Genomic DNA, 17935 nt, shown 5'->3' with positions numbered 1-17935 from the left:
GTGGTGGTGACACTCTTCCTCAGTCTCTCCTCCCTGCCTTCCCTATTTCTCTTCCGCTCTCCATCTGCCACCTTGATCTGTCAAAGAGACGGCAGAAAGAGATTTCTCTGCTTCGGTTATGAATCTCCCTCAGGGTGATTTCTAAAGGAAAACTCAGATGACTTTCCTCGTTTCTGCCTAGCCTCGCGACATGATGGATGGACAGTGTTTAAAAGGCCTGTGACTATTTCTGTCGGGACTGTTCATCTGAGTGGCTCACAGTTAGCGGTCATGGGGAAATGCTTGGGGTAACAGGGGCGGATGATGAAAAGTGCGTATAGGTTGCTCTGTGCAGACAGGAAGATGTGTGTGTGTTTTCTGCTGTTTGGTTTGTGTACTTACTGTTATGTGCATACAAGCCCTTTGTACTTGCATGTGTGTGTTGCAAGTGAAGTCTTGTGTGAAGGAGAGCCCAATGTGATGCTCTGCACATCATTGACTGATTGCACCCTGAGAGAAATCTCCTGGGCAGGGACTGTAAATCGCAATTCTAATTCTCTCTACAGCAAAAATATTAAGCTTTTTTGTAATACGTTTTTCAAACATTTGTTGATAAACCAATGAATTGATCCAAAGTGAATTGACGATTGCAAAACTATATTGTTTAGTTCAATTATCAAGAAAAAATTGGCGAACATTGGCTGGTTCCAATTTCACAGCATGGTTTATATCAATTTAAATTGTTTATTTTACTCAGATTATTGTGTCAAATAAAATTGTGGTATTGTTTCACTATTTATTTAATATGATAAACTAAATTTCATAATTTATTTTGAATCACCTCAGTGGGACACTGCATCTTTCCAGTCATTCCAAAATCTTAAACCTGTCACCATAGCTAAACATTCTGCACCTCCCCTCAGCTTCATGGATTGATTAAGCTTGTTTTCAGCTCATCGATTTTAATTTAGTTTTTTTAATTAAAAATGGCCTCTCTTCTCAGAGTTGTTCTACACCAAAAACACATCCAAACAACAGACAGACAAAGTAACTAACTAGCTTTTTAGAGCTATATATATTTCTATATATTGGACTAATAATAACCAGATAGGCAGATAATCATCATACTTCAAGTAAAATGAAAAACCAACCAGTAGATATAGCTCTGTCATTTATTAGGTGCCACTTTATTCTGGTTATATACAGTAGTTCAAGGTACACTGTTGAGTTAAGACCACTGGTAGCCTTAATGATGAAAAAAAAAAAAAAAAAACATTTCCAGAGCACTGCTGTTTCGACCATTCTTTCTCTTTCAGCTAGAATTACTCTTCCATTTAAGACAGTCCATGTGTACAACCTCTGTTATTTTAGTTCTGCCCTCTCACCCTTTCTGCATTCCTCCGTTGTATACTTTCATGCCAAACTAACCACTAATCTCATCCTTTGTTTTCTTCCCTCCTGTATTACCATCCCTGATCCTTGCCATCTTGTCCTCATCCCTCTATCCCACCGTCCTTCCCTCATCCTCTCTTCTTTGCTTTCATCCACTAAGCCCATGCAGATGCCACAGCCAGGGGGTTCCGATGTATTGATGAGGTTAGCCAGCAGGTTAGATTGTCAGATAATAAAGACTCAGCCTCCAGCTCACGGTCAGTTAAGGCTGTCTGCTGTGCCCCAGGTCAAAGACTGATTGTTGCATACACGTGCATGTGCATTCAAATGCTTCTGGAGGAATGTTGTAGCTTGAAGTTTTTTTTTTTTTTTTTTTTTGCGACCCCTGTGCTTTGTGTAGCGCTGACAGGTGGACAATTAAACTGCATGGTAATTGGCATAGTATAACCAGGGGCAGACAAAAGCCTTCCTGTTCTATTTTATTATGACCTTCTGAACTCAGTTTTTATGACTCCTGCGTTCTGCATGGTAACCGCAACAATGAAGGTATGCCATTGCCCAAAGGTGATTGTCTTCAGAGAAGAGAAAGGAAACTGTCAAGAGAGGGACGCAGAAAGATATCCAATGGTGGGTTTGGGTTTCATTGGATAGTGGGGAGAGAGCTTCAATAACACTGACAAGATAAAACAAGGGATGAGTGAGATGGGTTCTTTCCATGTGTAGAGAAGGAGACGGGGTTATCCGGGTCCCTTTTTCAAAGTAATTTCCCAGAGCAGAGTGAGGTGGAAGGAAAGAGAGAAAGACAGGGAGGTATAGATGGGAGAAAGGGCACTAAATGGGGACAGCGTTTCAAACACCTGAGACATTGGGTTCATCGAAGGGTTTCTGTCATATGACCTCAAAAATATTAATTTCAGAGCAAGGAAATTGCACTGGAGTCTGGAAACTGGATCCCTTTGTTTTTTCCTACTCCACTGCTGTTTAATTGCTGCAGATGTTTTCTTTTTATACAACTGCAAATCATGTATGAAATATGAACCGTATGAATCTGGGATGCTGCAGATCAGTGACACGTCAGCAGAATATTATCCCACATTTGCACTTGGTGACCTTGGACTGGCTCATCTTCCCTGTTTGGCACCGAGCCAGTGGGCAGAGGGAGGCCTTATTTGCTCTGAAAGTGGGAATGTGTGTGTGTGTGTTTTACCCTTAGAGTAAAATGGAAAGAGGTGAGGACAGTTTCTCTGGCTCAGCTCTATCCCACAGCGGGGTGTAAGTGTGAGCTTGTGTGTGTTTGATTGCCGATGCACTTTTTTCGTTCTTCCTTTTCTTGTTTATCTGTGATTTATCTGCTTGGGAAGGGGGGAAGGACAAGCAGGTTCCTGCCACTGTAATCCGATGTGCATTCCACTTGTGTTTGAGTAGTTTATAGATTTATGAAACAGGAAACATTTTCTGTATCAAAATTACAAAAACATTCACTATTTCCAGGCTGTCCTTAGTTGCAGTCCCAAACCAGATCCATTCATTTGCATATGCGGACATCAATCTGCACACACTTTGCTATTGACTATAGCAAATTCTTCTGTTTTTTTTTTCTCCAGTTTTTTCAAAAATGGTTCAGTTTATGAAATGTATAAGCTTCCTGGTGATTTCTTGAAACTAAGCAATTTCTTTTCTATTCATTTATTATCAGGCTGCTGCTGACTTTGCCAAGGCCCACCTGGCCGAGGCTCTCCGCAAGCAGCTACTGACCTACGAACGGGAGAGAGAACGAGACCGAGAAAAAGACAAAGAGAAAGATGAAAAGAAGGAGAGGGGCGGCCCGTCCTATCCCTCCATCCTGCAGCAGCAGATCTTGAGTTTGGATAAAGAAATGCTGGACAAGCTCTCTGCCACCTATAATGAAGCAGGTGTGTGTGTGTGTGTGTGTGTGTGTGTGTTTCTGACTTGAGAGGCATGCAAAATTATTATTTTCTACTCCAGTGTTTCACTTGACTGTTGTTGAGTAGTGACTGTCGCCAGCCTTGGGCCTTGCTTATTCAGCTGTTTAAATACAAGCTGATCTTTACAAGGCTTGTAGTAATTATCTCTGGAGGGGAGGGCCGTTGCAAGAGAAAGGGAGTGATGGATGGAAAGAGGTAGGAGAAGGGTCAGAGGGACGGACGTACAGTATGTGTGGGAAGGAGGACATTCTGCTTCTAAGAGCTAGACGGTAGTAAGGGAACCCGCGTGAGTTGCAAAATGAAGGAAGAACTATATGGAAGTGATTTGACAATAGAGTTAGGAAAGGAAGAAAAAAAATTAAAAGTGTGAAGAGAATGAAACCATGCACAGGCTGATGAAAAAAGACAAATCCAAAATAAACCAAAACAAACCTTGTCCCGAAAAAGTCCCACAGCAGAATCATACAGGGCAACGTAGAGAGACGTGGGTTTCATTCATAAAGACATTTGACTTTTGTTGGATATTCCATAGTGGCCTTGTTTTTAAGATTACTACAAAGGTGAAATAAGTTTAGAATAGTTTTTTTGTCAGAGGGAGTAGCAGTAAGTGGGAGCTGCAGCAGAATAATGAGTTAATTTTTTGTAATTTAACCTCCATGCTATAGGGAGATAATGCAGGAACATGAGAAATAAGACAAGGCCAAGATGATGATGTTAATACCGGACAATAAGAATTATTTCTTCATAAGATGGGAACATTATTGGTTTATTGAACGTGCGGGGGGAAGATAGTCTAAATATAGATTTTAAGATGATTGCATAGACTAACTAGTGACATGCTACATCCTCGAGAATTCCGCATCTTTTGCCCCTGAATAAACTAAGTCTCTAAGCTGAGTGGTGAGTGCTAGTACATACAGACAAATAGATACTTTACTTCATTCATCCCTGAAAGGATATTGTATACGAGTACAGAATTGGAGACACAGTTAAAAAAAAAAAAAAAAAAAAAAAAAAAGTATTTTATTTTTGTCACAGAGAAACTAATTATGGAGGAATGTAGCGTTGGCATTGCTTACAGGTAAATTCCGCTCACAAACAACCTGGGTTTTAGCTTCAAAGTTTTTGGCCTCCATAACTACAGATAATAAATAACAACGTTGTACTCACATTACACAGAATTCTCCTGAGAAGAGATTGTGGCAGCTCAGCTTGTAATTAGGGTGAATGCTGGAGCATTCACACTATAGTTATTCAAATCTTTATTATTAAACTTTTTCCGCTTCCGTACGTTTTTTGGCTCACTTCAACTCCTTCAAATCTTCAGCTATTTCAACGATTCAAATACCAGAATGTTCAGCTCTGTATGGACATGATGGGTCAACTTTCAGCTTTTTTCTACCTTTTAAACTATTTAAAATGTTCAGCTTTTTAACCAAATATTTTAACATTGAAGTGGATGGGAGCAGCATTCCAAACCGCTAAAACTTCATCCGCTTTGAAACGTATCTCCTCCCGCATTTTTTCAGCTACAGACTCCATTCAAACTTTAAACAATTCACATGAATTACAGCTATTAAATTCTTTGACAACTTTTTAAAATCTTCAACTGTCTTTGAACAAACACAGTTTTAGTTTTAAGCTTTTTTCAACCTCTTTCTAAATTTATAATGGGATCCGGATGGGACGGAATGTTCAGAGGCAGAGTGGGGAACCAACTGTTACAGTGTAGAACTGGTGTAAAAAAACACCAAAACCTATGATATAACTGCCTCTCACTCCTACAAATCAAAATGTAGGACATATTCTGCCGGTCGCATAGATGTGACTACTGAAGCAATCGGACCTACACAATGGGAGGTCTGGGCTTCCAAGCTAAATGGTGTCCAACCAACTGCCGCCTTGATAACTGAGACATGACATTTCTGGAGAAAGGCAGACTGTACCACACTTTTAAAATGCTCTGGTTCTCATATTCTTCACATTACAGAAACAATGTTCACACTGTGTCTTCATCAGATTCTTCTGGTTCTAACAATAAAATGATTTTGTCAGTTAGACTCACGGTCCGTCAGTTAGAGACAGTGGTTTGAGGTGAAGTTTCGGATGAAATGACCTCTCTGAGGCCTCTAAAAGGTGGGATTTCTGTCTGATCAAAGACCCTCAATAAGACATACACTCAGCTGGGTGACTCCCTCTGCCCATTATAGGGCAATTTCACTTTTTTTTCTAGATTTTTTTTTCTTCTTTTTTCCGCTTTATTAGACAGTTTGGAGAGACAAAGTTGAAATGGGGTAAACACTCTGCTCTTTGAAGGCCTATTTCACACATGAAAAAAAATGTCATGTCTTTCAATAATAATTTTATCTAGAAATTTTTAAATATTCCACATTGTTTCAATTAGAGTTCAACAATTCACTACCGTTCATACTTTAGACTATTTCTTACTTTTCCACATCTTCATACTCCTTTAGCTGATTCATATACATTCTCAGGTCGTCCTCAGACGAGCCCTCCATCAAGCATCAATGTACTTTAGCTCCAAGTCTATTCAATTACTATTTCACAGTTTTAAGTTTTTTATCCATGTCTTTCAACGTATTCATAATTTCAGAAATAAATATTATTCAAACCTCTGTATATTCAACTTTTCAACTCCTTTTAAACTCCTTTTATACAATTATGACCTGCATAAACTTTTTCAAATCTTCATACTCAGCTATCCAGTTTAGCGTAAGCTGTTTCAGCATTCACACGCATTTTCAGCAGGAAATGCATTTTCTAGTTACATTACAAGTCTGAACAGTTTGCAGCATGAATGAAAAGTAAAACCCAGCACAGACAACTGACATGTGACCCGCATGTACATTCATTTGGTGAGGTGGTCATCGGAATGAAAGGGCCATTGAGAAGGTGAGGCCTCATGGAGAAAGATGGGTCATGTGATATACTGATTCACAAGACTTAGAATCTCAAGAGGTGGCGTGCACAGCGTGCTTCCTCAGCCGCTGATATATGTGTATCTCTCATCTGTGTGACTCTCACGACAGCCAAAAATGTAATCTCTTTTCTGGCTAAGCCTATACTTCGCTGCTCAAGCTTCATGACCTGTTGCATACAGGCTCCAAAGATCTGACCATATCTTCGTCTTATCTCCTCTATATTTCTATCATCCTTTGTTGAGACATCCCAGCGAGAAGGACTGACACCAACGTTTATGGATAAACTTTAAGCTCCTTTACAAAAGGAAAAACTCCTTTGTTGTCTAGCCCAGGCATTACATGTTCTGGGATTTGATTTGTTGCAGTATAAGTCGTAGCTAGCTTGTCTGTGAATCTGGCGGGGGGGTGGGTGGGTGTTGTGGGAGAGGGGTCTGCTTATCAGGCAATCGTTGTGCATTCTTGTCCCTGTATCTGATTCAACAATCACCTCATTTAGGGTGCACTGCTCTGGCGAAATCAGGGGCCTAAATTAAGCTGGCAGGGAGGGAAGAGAGAGGGAAAATGGAGAGCTAACGCTGTCAATTTCGCTCGCAGTCCCCAGGAGCGCAAGCGTATCAGATTTATCCCTCTGTTGTTTATCAGGAAACAAAAGCGCTTGGAAGAAAGATAAGGGAAGATGAGACTTTGATGGAATGGCCAGGAGCTCAGAGTCTATTATGAAAACAGTCTCCCTAATGCGGCATGGTATTCTGTTTGCTCTAACCTTAATGTGGCTGCGTGACATGTCCCTTAGCACACTCTGTCACCTATGCAAGGACATAAACGCAATGTGCATCAGTCCAATAATCAATATAAATGTTGTTGCAAGCAGCAATATAAAGGCCTGGCCTCAGTCATGTCCAGGGTTTTGTAAAAAATGTGTTTTAGATAAGTTGATGGAGATTTGTGCAGACATATTTTTGGGAAAACATTTTATGCACCTGATATATTATCTGCACCATCATCTTTCGTCCGAAGAAGGAAAAAAATCAAAGTCGAAAATGACTTGATGTATTTACTCAATGCATTATTAAGAGCTTTATGTTTTATAGACAGGAGATATAACAGTGAATGCACAATAACTGAGGCTTCTTATAACATGCAACATCGTGAGCACACATGGCATCATGCCAACAACAAACTGGCAAAAGTCTGAACTGGCAGAAAAAGCGGAACATTTAAAAAATGAAATACCTGCAGGAAGTAAGGAAATCTATCTGCCTTAGTGATGCAATGGAAAGTATTTATGTGACTGGTGCCAGACTATTGAAAATGTATCTCTATATTTAGGGCTTTAATAACTATGTTTCCCCTACCCTAGTTTAAGAGCACAAACACTAATTAAAAAAATTTCCTCAGGCTCCCTTGAACTGCAAGACACCATATATACATGTTCTCAAAACACAGCCGTTCTCTGAAGTTTTTCCTCTCTTTAATGTCCTCAGAGTGGAGCTCCATTCTGTTTATATACCAGTCATTTGTTTTTTTGCTTTTCTCAGCTTTGCATTTGTTTGCGATCATAATTCTTTAGAGCAGAATGTTTGTTCATTTATTGCCATGAGTCATTCTTTCAACTGTGGCTTCAATAATGTTCAAAAGTCTTTTGTTTGGATTGTTTTTCTCTGTGAAATGTCTGATTGTCACTTTCATTCAGTTCCCCTTTTGACTAAATGTTTGTTCAGTATGTTTGTAGCCGTTTGTTTAAACTCACCAGTGTTTACTCCTTACCCCATTTGAACTGGCATCAAATAATGACACCACACTGGCCTCTCAGCCGTTATGTACACAACACTGTAACAAGCCTTTTTTTATTATTCACTTCTGACTTAAATTATTTACTGTCATAGGAACTACTTCCACACCAAGTCTCCCCTTTTTAAGCCAGTGTGTCAACATCAAGTCATTTCAATGGTGACAGGTCAGGCAGGGTCATTCTCCACGTAATCATTCACCACATAATCAATTCATCTCGTTCATTTGACAGTAGTTTGCAGATCTGAATAGATCCCTCTTATTCACCTTAGAAAAATGCACACTGAAGCTACAGCAACACAATCACAAATTGACCCTAACTTTGGCCTACACATAACAGTGACCAGTGAAAGAGATGTATCGAAATCAAATGCTCATTAACAATTAAAGATGTGCATGGACCTTTTTAAATGATGCAGGCATAGGTTTTTGGCAGGAAAAAGTAAGACGCATAAAGATTAAAATAATATCCCATTAGAGATTTTTGAATGTGCCTGAAGACAAATGAGCACTGGGAAATGTGTGGCCTGAAGGCATTGGATAATGTTAATTAAACATTTGTCAGAGACCTAATAGGTTTGAGTCTGAAAGGTTCTGACGTGTGAGACGTGACAGTTCTTGTGTTATATAACAGTATACTGTTATATAACAAGAACAACAAAAGTCATCATTACCGTGCTTCTGACTTTTACATTTCAAGTGCCTGAGGTTCCTGAACTCACCAAGGAGACTTTTTTTAAAGTGGCCTCTGCTTGCTGCATGACCATTACATAGCTAGGACAGTGTTTTTTTTTTCTTTTTGAGGAATTCATCTCGATCAAGTTTCAAGTCTTTAAAAGTTTGACATTGGATTCAAAGTGCTCTGACCCTGACCTCTGCATGACAACCTCGAGGATTTAATTTAGGATGATGGTGTTTAGGTTGTTTAGAGTTTGTATGGATTCCTGGCACTGGGCCTTTTTATTCTTCTGTGATGAGGGAATGTATTGTGAGATTGATTTTCTTAAAGGGAACTCCACTGACTTAGGGGTCATGGGGAGTACTACTGGATCTTTAATAAAGTTGTAAGCCTTGTTGTGGGTCCAGAGAAAGCTAATTTAAGTTTGATAAATTGCCTAAAGTGATGTCACTAGAGTCTGTGTCAGCTGGGGTTGAAGACTACAAGTTTGAGAATCAAAACAGTCTGTGGGTGTGGAGTTGGAAAGAAGTCAAACTAACCAGACCTCTATAGCCTGCTCCTAATCTCTGCTTGAGGCACGCAGTTTGAGGCTAAATGTGCCACTACTAGCATAACACAACCGAATTTCAGACTGTCAACATTCTGCCATCACGTTGTACTTAGGGTAATGACGCACAATGCTTTGGAGGTCAAAGACGAATTTGTGGTATAAAATAATATATTTCTACCTCTTTTTTTAAGCCTCTTTAAAACCACTTGATCCACAAGGTTTACTTTGCCAATGTTGCTAAAACCTCCTTGCATCATATTCTTTACCAACATTTTACCTGAGTGTCAAATTAAAAATATCAAAAGGAACAATGAACACTGTACATTCAAATGTACAGGAGCCTGAAGAAAATCCTCAGACAGGGCTCCAAAAGGGCCGAGTCTGGCCCGAAGCAGCTGGTAACTTATTACAGAAAGAGGTCTAAATCTTCATAGTGGCATAGTATGCAAAGTGTTGCACGGACTTGAAGAAGCGCTTCAAAATACTTCATGCAGTGCAAAATGCTAAAAATAAAGATTTCTCTAAATCTCTTTCAGGGCAGGTAAGACAGCGTGGCAGCTCTCTGTGGGTGGACTAATGGGCAGGTAGTGTTTTTTTATAGTAAGGTTTTAATAGAGATGGGGTGAGCAGGGAGGCAACAGTCATTGCCTCCACATTTTTCACCTAAATGCCAAGCAGCTTGGTTAAGAACATAAATACATGGGAGGATGTATTGGCGGTTCTGGAGGACACTTTGCAGACTTATTTGGAGCACCAGCTCTGCGTCTTAGCTAACTCGGAGAGAGTGAATCAGTGCAATGATACAAATTGGAGTCAGAGACCAACTGAGGGCTGAGATGTTAATCTTATTGGAGAGTTGTAGGTATGCGTGGCCGAGCTATATACCAATCATTAGCATGAGCTCAGGGTTGCACGTGAGCCGTGGTGCAATTTTAATGGGGGAATGCCGGACGTGTGCTTGGCATGGCTGGGCTAATTGGGGAAAGGAGTCTAGCAAGTCACCTCAGTCCATTATCTCTTATTGTCATGGGAACCAGATAAGGATAATGAGCTGGACAGCATTGCACAGTGCAGTGGTAGCTATGATGCACGGGCAGCAAGATTAAGGATGCAAAATTAAATATTATTACAATGATGAAACTAATAGAAATGGATTTTTTTTTAAACTGTGCAAATCATTTACTTTTGATCATTTAATAAAGTGGCATCAATATATTCACTTAATTCATCTTGGCCTCACTTCCAGATGGAGCTCTTTCTCACACTTTCTGTCTCTTTTCTTTTCTGTATCCATCCATTCCTCGTTGCTCACATACTGACTTTATCAAGCCAGAGTAGCAGTGAAGTAAATGTCATTACATTATTATAATAATAAATAAAATTCAGCTCAACATTGACTCTAAGTCACTCAGTGTCTCACCAAGATGTGGAACCTGTAAGGGATGTCTGAAAAGTTGGCAGGTTGTCTACATGTTTTCCTTGGCATTTAAACAAGCTCTGGGGGCATTTCTTTACAATATAATCCTGAGAATGTCACCACTGTAGGCCCCACTTTCCCCGCTATCTCTCCCTGTATCCCACCCCTCCCATTCTACTTCACCGTCCGGGTGGTCCATGCCAGTAGGACCCCCATACTATTCTCCTCTTCTTTTGTTTTCTCTCTCCCTTTCCTGTTTCTCTCCCTCTCTCTCGCTCCCTCTCTCTCTCTCTCTCTCTCCCTCTCTCTCTCCCTCGTTTTGCCTTTGCTCTATGTGAGCAGACATCCAAACAGGAGGATCTGTTCTTTCCCTACAGACTTAGGATCTCAAACAATAGGCCTCAGATTCTGTGCCCAGGCTCTGTTCTGCCTGGCGGGGAAGCCAAACAAAGAGAGGAAGGAGGAGAAGAAATGAAAGCGTTTCGGTGCAAGGGAGAGAAGTTACTTCAAAGATTTTTTTGCAATGTTTGCACAGCAGAAGCTTCACTTCAGTGCGGGGGAAAAGTGTTTGTACTGGAAGCATAGCGTGTTTTTCTCCTTAGATGACTGCCATATTTAATTAAGGTTGCTGTGATACAGGGTTAGGTCATAAGACATTTTCCAGCTGTCCAGATCAACTTTTTTTTTATGGCAATGTTAGATTTTTTTATCTAGCCACACTAGCCTATGGATGGCAAGTTGAATATATGAGTTGGTCCAGCGCTTTGGTGGGAACGGAAATATCTCTACACAATTAACAATTATTTGATGGATTGCTCATGTTTTCCTGAGGATGGACCTACCTTAAGGGCCATCACCTGGTCAAACGAATTGAATTGCATTGTCCACTACTTTGGTTTGTGACCAAATACCTCCAAAGCGGGGGACTTCGTCCTCGGCTGTGCTTTGTATTTAGAGCTAATTAGCAAATGATAGCATGCCAACACATTCAAATACACAGTGAACCCAGCAAGCATTGCAGGCCTACCTGCTAAACACCAACATGTTTTCATTATGAGCTGCATGCTGTTTTGTAGGCTATTTTATTTTGCTAGATTTCAAATTTTCCAGAAAATTTATCAATAACAACTCTCTCTCTCCCCAACCCTTCTCCCACTCCATGTCTCTCTCTCCATCTCTCCTGTCCCCCTGCTGCTCTCCCTTTCTCCTCCCTCTGTTTCAGGAACTACATGTCTGGTGGCCCTGCTGTCCGATAAGGAGTTGACAGTGGCCAACGTCGGAGACTCGCGCGGAGTTCTTTGTGATAAAGACGGCAACGCCATTCCTCTATCGCACGACCACAAACCTTACCAGCTGAAAGAACGCAAGAGGATCAAGAAGGCTGGTGAGGAGGATGAAAAAAGAACTGCTGCGGTCTAGACCAACACACGCCTTTCTCTACTGAGCAGCACAAAAAGCCTCATAGTTAAAACTTGACGGACCATCAAACCTCAGATTGTTAAGCGTAAAATAAGTCTTCTTATGATCAAAGCAAAAGCACCATTATCCCAATTTTCCCCCCACATCTTGTGTCTTTGAGCATGAGGCTGACATCAAACCCGTGTGACTGATCGCACAATCTTCTTCTAAAGCAGCATGTTATCAAATGCAGCCAGACAGTGCACAGTAGTTAAGGTGTATTTTCTACACCAACCCATCTGCATACTCATGTGCACTGAGGAGAGTTTGATGCCAGGTTGCCAGATGAATGGTCATTGGCAGGATAGCCCACCATCTCCATCTAATGGTTTGATTGGGTACTGGTCTGGATTGGCAAAAAAAATGAAAGATCTAGTTTGCATTATGTTGCGGTTTAAGTGACCTTCAGGCGAGGGGACACTTGATGTTCATGAATTGTCATTCACAGGCAACACTAGTAGGCCATAATTTATAATTTGCCTAGACAGGGGCCACCTCTCATGGGGTGGAATTATTTTGTTGCGGTGCTGTTTGTCTCTCTGTGACACGTTCCTGTAATGTAAATAGACTCCCAAGAACAGTTAATCATAGAAAAGTTATACTTGCACCACGGGCTCCAATGCTACGGCTTGATTATCTGATTAGATCTTGGTGCAACCTTGCTGCATACATTTACATATTAATGATGCAAACCTGGTTTTCTTTCAAACGTTTAATCTCTTCAACGCTAAATGAACTGCAGTTCATGCACTGCAAATAAGAAAGAATATATGCCAGTAACAGTAATGAAAATGTATTTCAAATAAATACAAGCCATTGGTATTAAGAAGACAATTAAGTAATGTGAGGGTTGAAATGTTTGAAAAATGAATGCATTTATTAGCGTAACTGCTGCCCTTCAGTGGCTAACTGCTTCCCTCATAGCACTTCAGTGACACATTAGGGGATGTCTGAGGTCTCTCTTGTTTCTAATTACAGTTTGTGCATAACATTTTCCCAACCATTTTGTCCAAGCAGCAAGCCAAAGAGGTATTAGCTGCTAAAGTAGCTATTATTGAGGACGAAGAAGCTCTTTTTGAGAGATTTGGGGGGATATTATCTTACTACAGTGCAATCTATCTTAGAAACGTTACACGTAATGGGATTTCTTAAGCCTGAACTCTTAACCTGAGTGTTAAGGAAAGAATGCTGTCCGTGGCCTACTGGCCTTGCTCCCTAGTATGTAGGAATGCAGCCTGACCTAGTATGGAAGTATTGGTCTTATCTAGTCATTTCCAGTACAATTCCCTGCTTAGCAATCTGCTGAAGTCAGAGGACACACAGCTGTACTTGCAGCAGGATGTGACATGGATTGAAACTTATCCAACATAAACAGTTTGTTCCATGAGCATGAATGGTGAGCATTGAGTGAAAACATGTCAGTGGCGCTGATTCTCATTATTATTATTGGGAACAAAAATAATCTTTTAGATTCTTCGGTTTAGAGGCATTTCCATGGAAAACATCTGGTTTTCCCCTTTTCCTCTCACAAAAAAAAACACTTTTGTTTATTGAATTTTCCAGATGACAATAAAGCGACAACAGTGGATAGACATAAGGCTCAAATAATTTGCCACAGTACCATATCACCACTAACATTCCAGATATTTTTTTAAAGAAGAAAACAAAATAATTTCCCTTTTTGTATTCCCTGTCTTTGCTCTATATCCTCCTTCCTTACATTCTTTCTCTCCCCCTTCCTCCTCCACCTTTATATTTCACTTCCCCTTGCTCCCTGTTTCAAACATTTTTCCGACCATTTTTTTTTGTCTTTAGGTGGGTTTATCAGCTTCAACGGCTCGTGGCGCGTCCAGGGCATATTGGCCATGTCGCGCTCCCTGGGCGATTACCCGCTGAAGAACCTCAACGTGCTCATCCCCGACCCCGACATCATTTCCTTTGACCTGAACAAGCTGCAGCCTGAGTTCATGATCCTGGCCTCTGACGGCCTGTGGGACACCTTCAGCAACGAGGAGGCCGTGCGCTTTGTCAGGGAGCGGCTGGACGAGCCTCACTTTGGGGCCAAGAGCATCGTCCTACAGTCCTACTACCGCGGCTGCCCCGACAACATCACTGTCATGGTGGTCAAGTTCAAAGGCAAAGCCAGCGACCAAAGCAAGCCACCTTTATAGCCTACCACATGCAGTATCTATGACTATGAATATAAGTAAGGGATAAACTAGGCCTAAGATGAAAGATTTAAAAACCGAGCCCCACAACTTTTTCTGAGCAGGAACTATTTGTATCCTATAGATATTTACAGAAGTTAGCACTTCATTGCATCAATACGTCCCTCTCCTCCATCCCCAGGCCCCTTCTCTCTATAGGCCTTTTACTGCTGAAAAAGTCACGCTTGTACGAAAACGTCTTTCATTTAGGTTTAGCCATATCCTTCAGACACCGTAATGCAAGCTGGGTCACTGTTATGCAAAGATTTTGCTCTGTGCAGCTATATGGGGTACGCCCATGATTCTGCACACATTGTGTGTGTGTGTGTGTGTGTGTGTGTGTGTTTCATGTGCGTGTGTAAGAGAGAGTGTGAGAGTTAAGAGGAGAAAACGTGATTGATGTCCGTCTTCGTGTGATAAACTCATAGTGTCACATTGACAACCAATACATTGTCTAGCCAATAATGGGACATTTAGAGCGTAGGCCTACAAGATAGCATGGAGTTTCACTTCCACACTATTTTGTCTTTCACTCAATGTGTGTGTGACCACTAATATTGTGTTTTTAGTTCCACGTCATTTAACTGCATTGACATCTGCCAGGAGTCTGCACTGAAAAGTCTTTCCTTTAATGCGTTGTCCGGTTATTTTTTCCCTGATTCAAAAGAAATGCTACTGGTGCAAATGATCAATACGGTCCTTCAAAATACATGAAGAACACATATGATAATATATGAATGTTCTAATATCATACTGTACAGCAGGAGAACCTTCAATGTCATATCACAGTTGCTGTATGTGGGGATTTTTGAGTGTTTTTGTTTCAAGTTGCTCCTTTTCAAGTTTAGTTGGTGAATGTCTTAGTCACTTTAAATGATTGCTGTTACTCTCTGTTGGTGATCAAGTCTAATTTCCGTTTTGACTTTTGATTAAAAAAAAGTTTTTTAGAGCTGGGACTCTGTTTTGATTTGTTCTGTCACGCTGTTCAGCAACACGTAACTACTGATAATGTAATAACTGTCAGATAATGCAGCAGGTTTTCTAAATATGGCTTAATCTCACTATAAAATCTGTGGAAACGCAATGTAACATTTTAAAGTAACACCCTCTCAGATAATAGTAATAATGCCAAGTATTACTAATTATCTGTTATGACCGTTAATTTAATCTTGTTGAAACAAGGTATTAATTGATCTATCAGTCATAAAGGGCAGTTAATTTAAGATTACCATGTTAACTTTGAAACCCTTTAAATAGGCTTCTTTTCAAACATTGGTTAACTACTGCTTTACCCGACCTTTCTTACATTATTCTTTTAGACCCAATGAGATATCAGTGTAGTGGGTTTAACAACTTACTGTTACAATGTCATCTGTTAATGTCATCTCATCTTCCTTTTTTTCATAAGGATGCATCACATTTCCCCCGAACTGTAACTCAAAATGTATAACGAGCCTTTGAATGAAATGCGTTATTGTTGCCTTATTTTTTCAACTCTTGATTTCCCTGTCATGAATTCTGCTGCCAAGCTTTCTAGTGTAATGCAGTCGATCGTACCATGTACATCGCTCAGTGTCGCACCTCATTAAGCTCATATGTAGAATAGCATTGTTGAGAAGAATGTCTCCAAGAGACATGACATTGTAAGATGAATGTACATACTGTACTCGTGTTAGTGTCAGCCCTCCACTGTTTATACAGCAATGAAGAAAGTGACGTGCCTGTTCCTGGATTGTTTAACTTCAGAGATACATACCAGATAAAAAGATTGAAAGATTTGTGCTTTTTCAGTTCTAATTAATCCTTGATATGTGCGTTGATAATGTACGTTACAGATGTTTATGTGGCATTTGTACTTGTTTTTTTTTTGTTGACTTTAATAAACTGTATAAAAAAGCTGAACATTTGAAATGTAAATCAAAATGGTAACATTAAAATGATAAATGATCATATAATTTCCACTGTCTGTGCCTGTCTAGTCTTCTTTAATATCGATGTCAATAATTACCTACATTTTACTGCAGACCTAGAAATAGTGTATAAAGTTAAATGTTAAATATTTCTTACAACAAATTGTGTTTTGAAATGTTTCTTAATCCTTAAGGTTTTAATATTTCCAGGTTAATGGGAAAATATTAGAGATTTTCAATGGGGTCTTTATCCATAAAAAATTTGAGATATAGGATAAGCGATAACGTGTTTGTGACACAAATAAAAGGATGGAGAAAAAGTATTCCATTCAAGTAAAACAGCCTCAGAGTGGATTTATGTCACCTCAAATGCTGAACAGATACTGTGCACGTTATTTAAATCCATATTATGCCTAAAGGGACACCACATAAAGTTCTCTCTTATGGTTTATTATTCCTGCTTAAAGAGAGAACATTCTGGAGAAAAAAAGAATGCAACAATTTCTATTACAAATTCAGACACTTGAAAAGCTTGATGTTAGTCAGTCTGTGCCATCTGCTGGCTGTTTTCAAGATGTTGATTACAGCAGGCAGGTCACATTGACTATTACTGTGTGTTAGAGCTGAGCAACACACTACATTCTTATATACAGTATATACTGATGTAGAGTAAATCTAAATTCCAGTTGAGAAATTAACAAATAAGTCATTTAAATAACAAGTTCTTTATTTAGTATATTATAGAAATTCAGAGACAGTGGTCTGACAAAAAAACATATTCCAACACAGAATGTAGTACAGTATATAGGTTGGACAAGTACGTTAATGATATTACCTAGCGTCCAGCCATGTCTCTTTAGTGATAGCTTGTATGTGTGAGTGTGTGAGTTTGTGTGTCTGTGTGTGTATGTGTGAGTGTGTGTATGAGTGTGTATGTATTTGTGTATGTCTCTGTGCATGTCTATGGGGGTGGGAGGGTTGGGTTCTTTTCATTTTCTTCTCTTGATTTTATTAGCTGTTTTTATCTGTATTTTTCTGTTGTTGTTTTTATTCGTTGTAAGGCACTTTGAGCTACTCTTGAAAAGCGCGATATAAATAAAAGTTGATTGATTTTTTTTTTTTTAATACATTATTGTAGGATCATATAGTATTTCTGATTAGTTATTTTTACATTTACATCATCCTACAAACATTTTTTTTTATAAATGTAAACAATATAAATAAATGAATAAGTAAATAAATAAACAAAAACAACAAAATATAGTAATGATAAATAATATATATATATATATATATATACAGTATATACATACACATAAACACACACATGCACATATACACATACATACATACATATATACACATATACATATATATACACACATATGTACACGTACATCCACACATGCCTAGGCCAAAATATATTCATCAGTACTACATATGAAAAAAATAAATAAAAATAAAAAATAAAACACACAAAAAAAAAAGAACACAGAAAGTATATACAGACGAGTTAAACTCTTCCAGCTCTTCACGACTTTCTTCAGAATATTGATAATAATAGTTTAATTACATATATATGTTAACCATTTATTCCATCGTATCGAACACTCAGTTTCTAGGTTTCTAAGTTTATAGGTAATTATTTCCATTTCTAAAATATT

The 17935-nt window shown here is 39.3% G+C and overlaps 1 protein-coding gene across 1 annotated transcript in view; it reads left to right on the top strand.

Annotated features, from left to right (window-relative positions):
• The window catches only part of ppm1lb (protein phosphatase, Mg2+/Mn2+ dependent, 1Lb), a 51728-nt gene extending 35370 nt beyond the window's left edge, over positions 1-16358 (top strand). Inside the window, exons 2-4 of the mRNA XM_080024964.1 lie at positions 3068-3284; positions 11919-12080; positions 13970-16358. Coding sequence (XP_079881090.1) covers positions 3068-3284; positions 11919-12080; positions 13970-14325 — 735 coding nt within the window. The 3' untranslated portion in view covers positions 14326-16358. The remainder of the gene's footprint in view (positions 1-3067; positions 3285-11918; positions 12081-13969) is intronic.
• Positions 16359-17935: the final 1577 nt, after the last annotated feature.

This window comes from Ammodytes marinus, assembly GCF_949987685.1.
Source record: "Ammodytes marinus genome assembly, chromosome: 3".
Lineage (NCBI taxonomy): Eukaryota > Metazoa > Chordata > Actinopteri > Uranoscopiformes > Ammodytidae > Ammodytes > Ammodytes marinus.
This window is presented reverse-complemented; position numbering and strand designations above follow the sequence as displayed.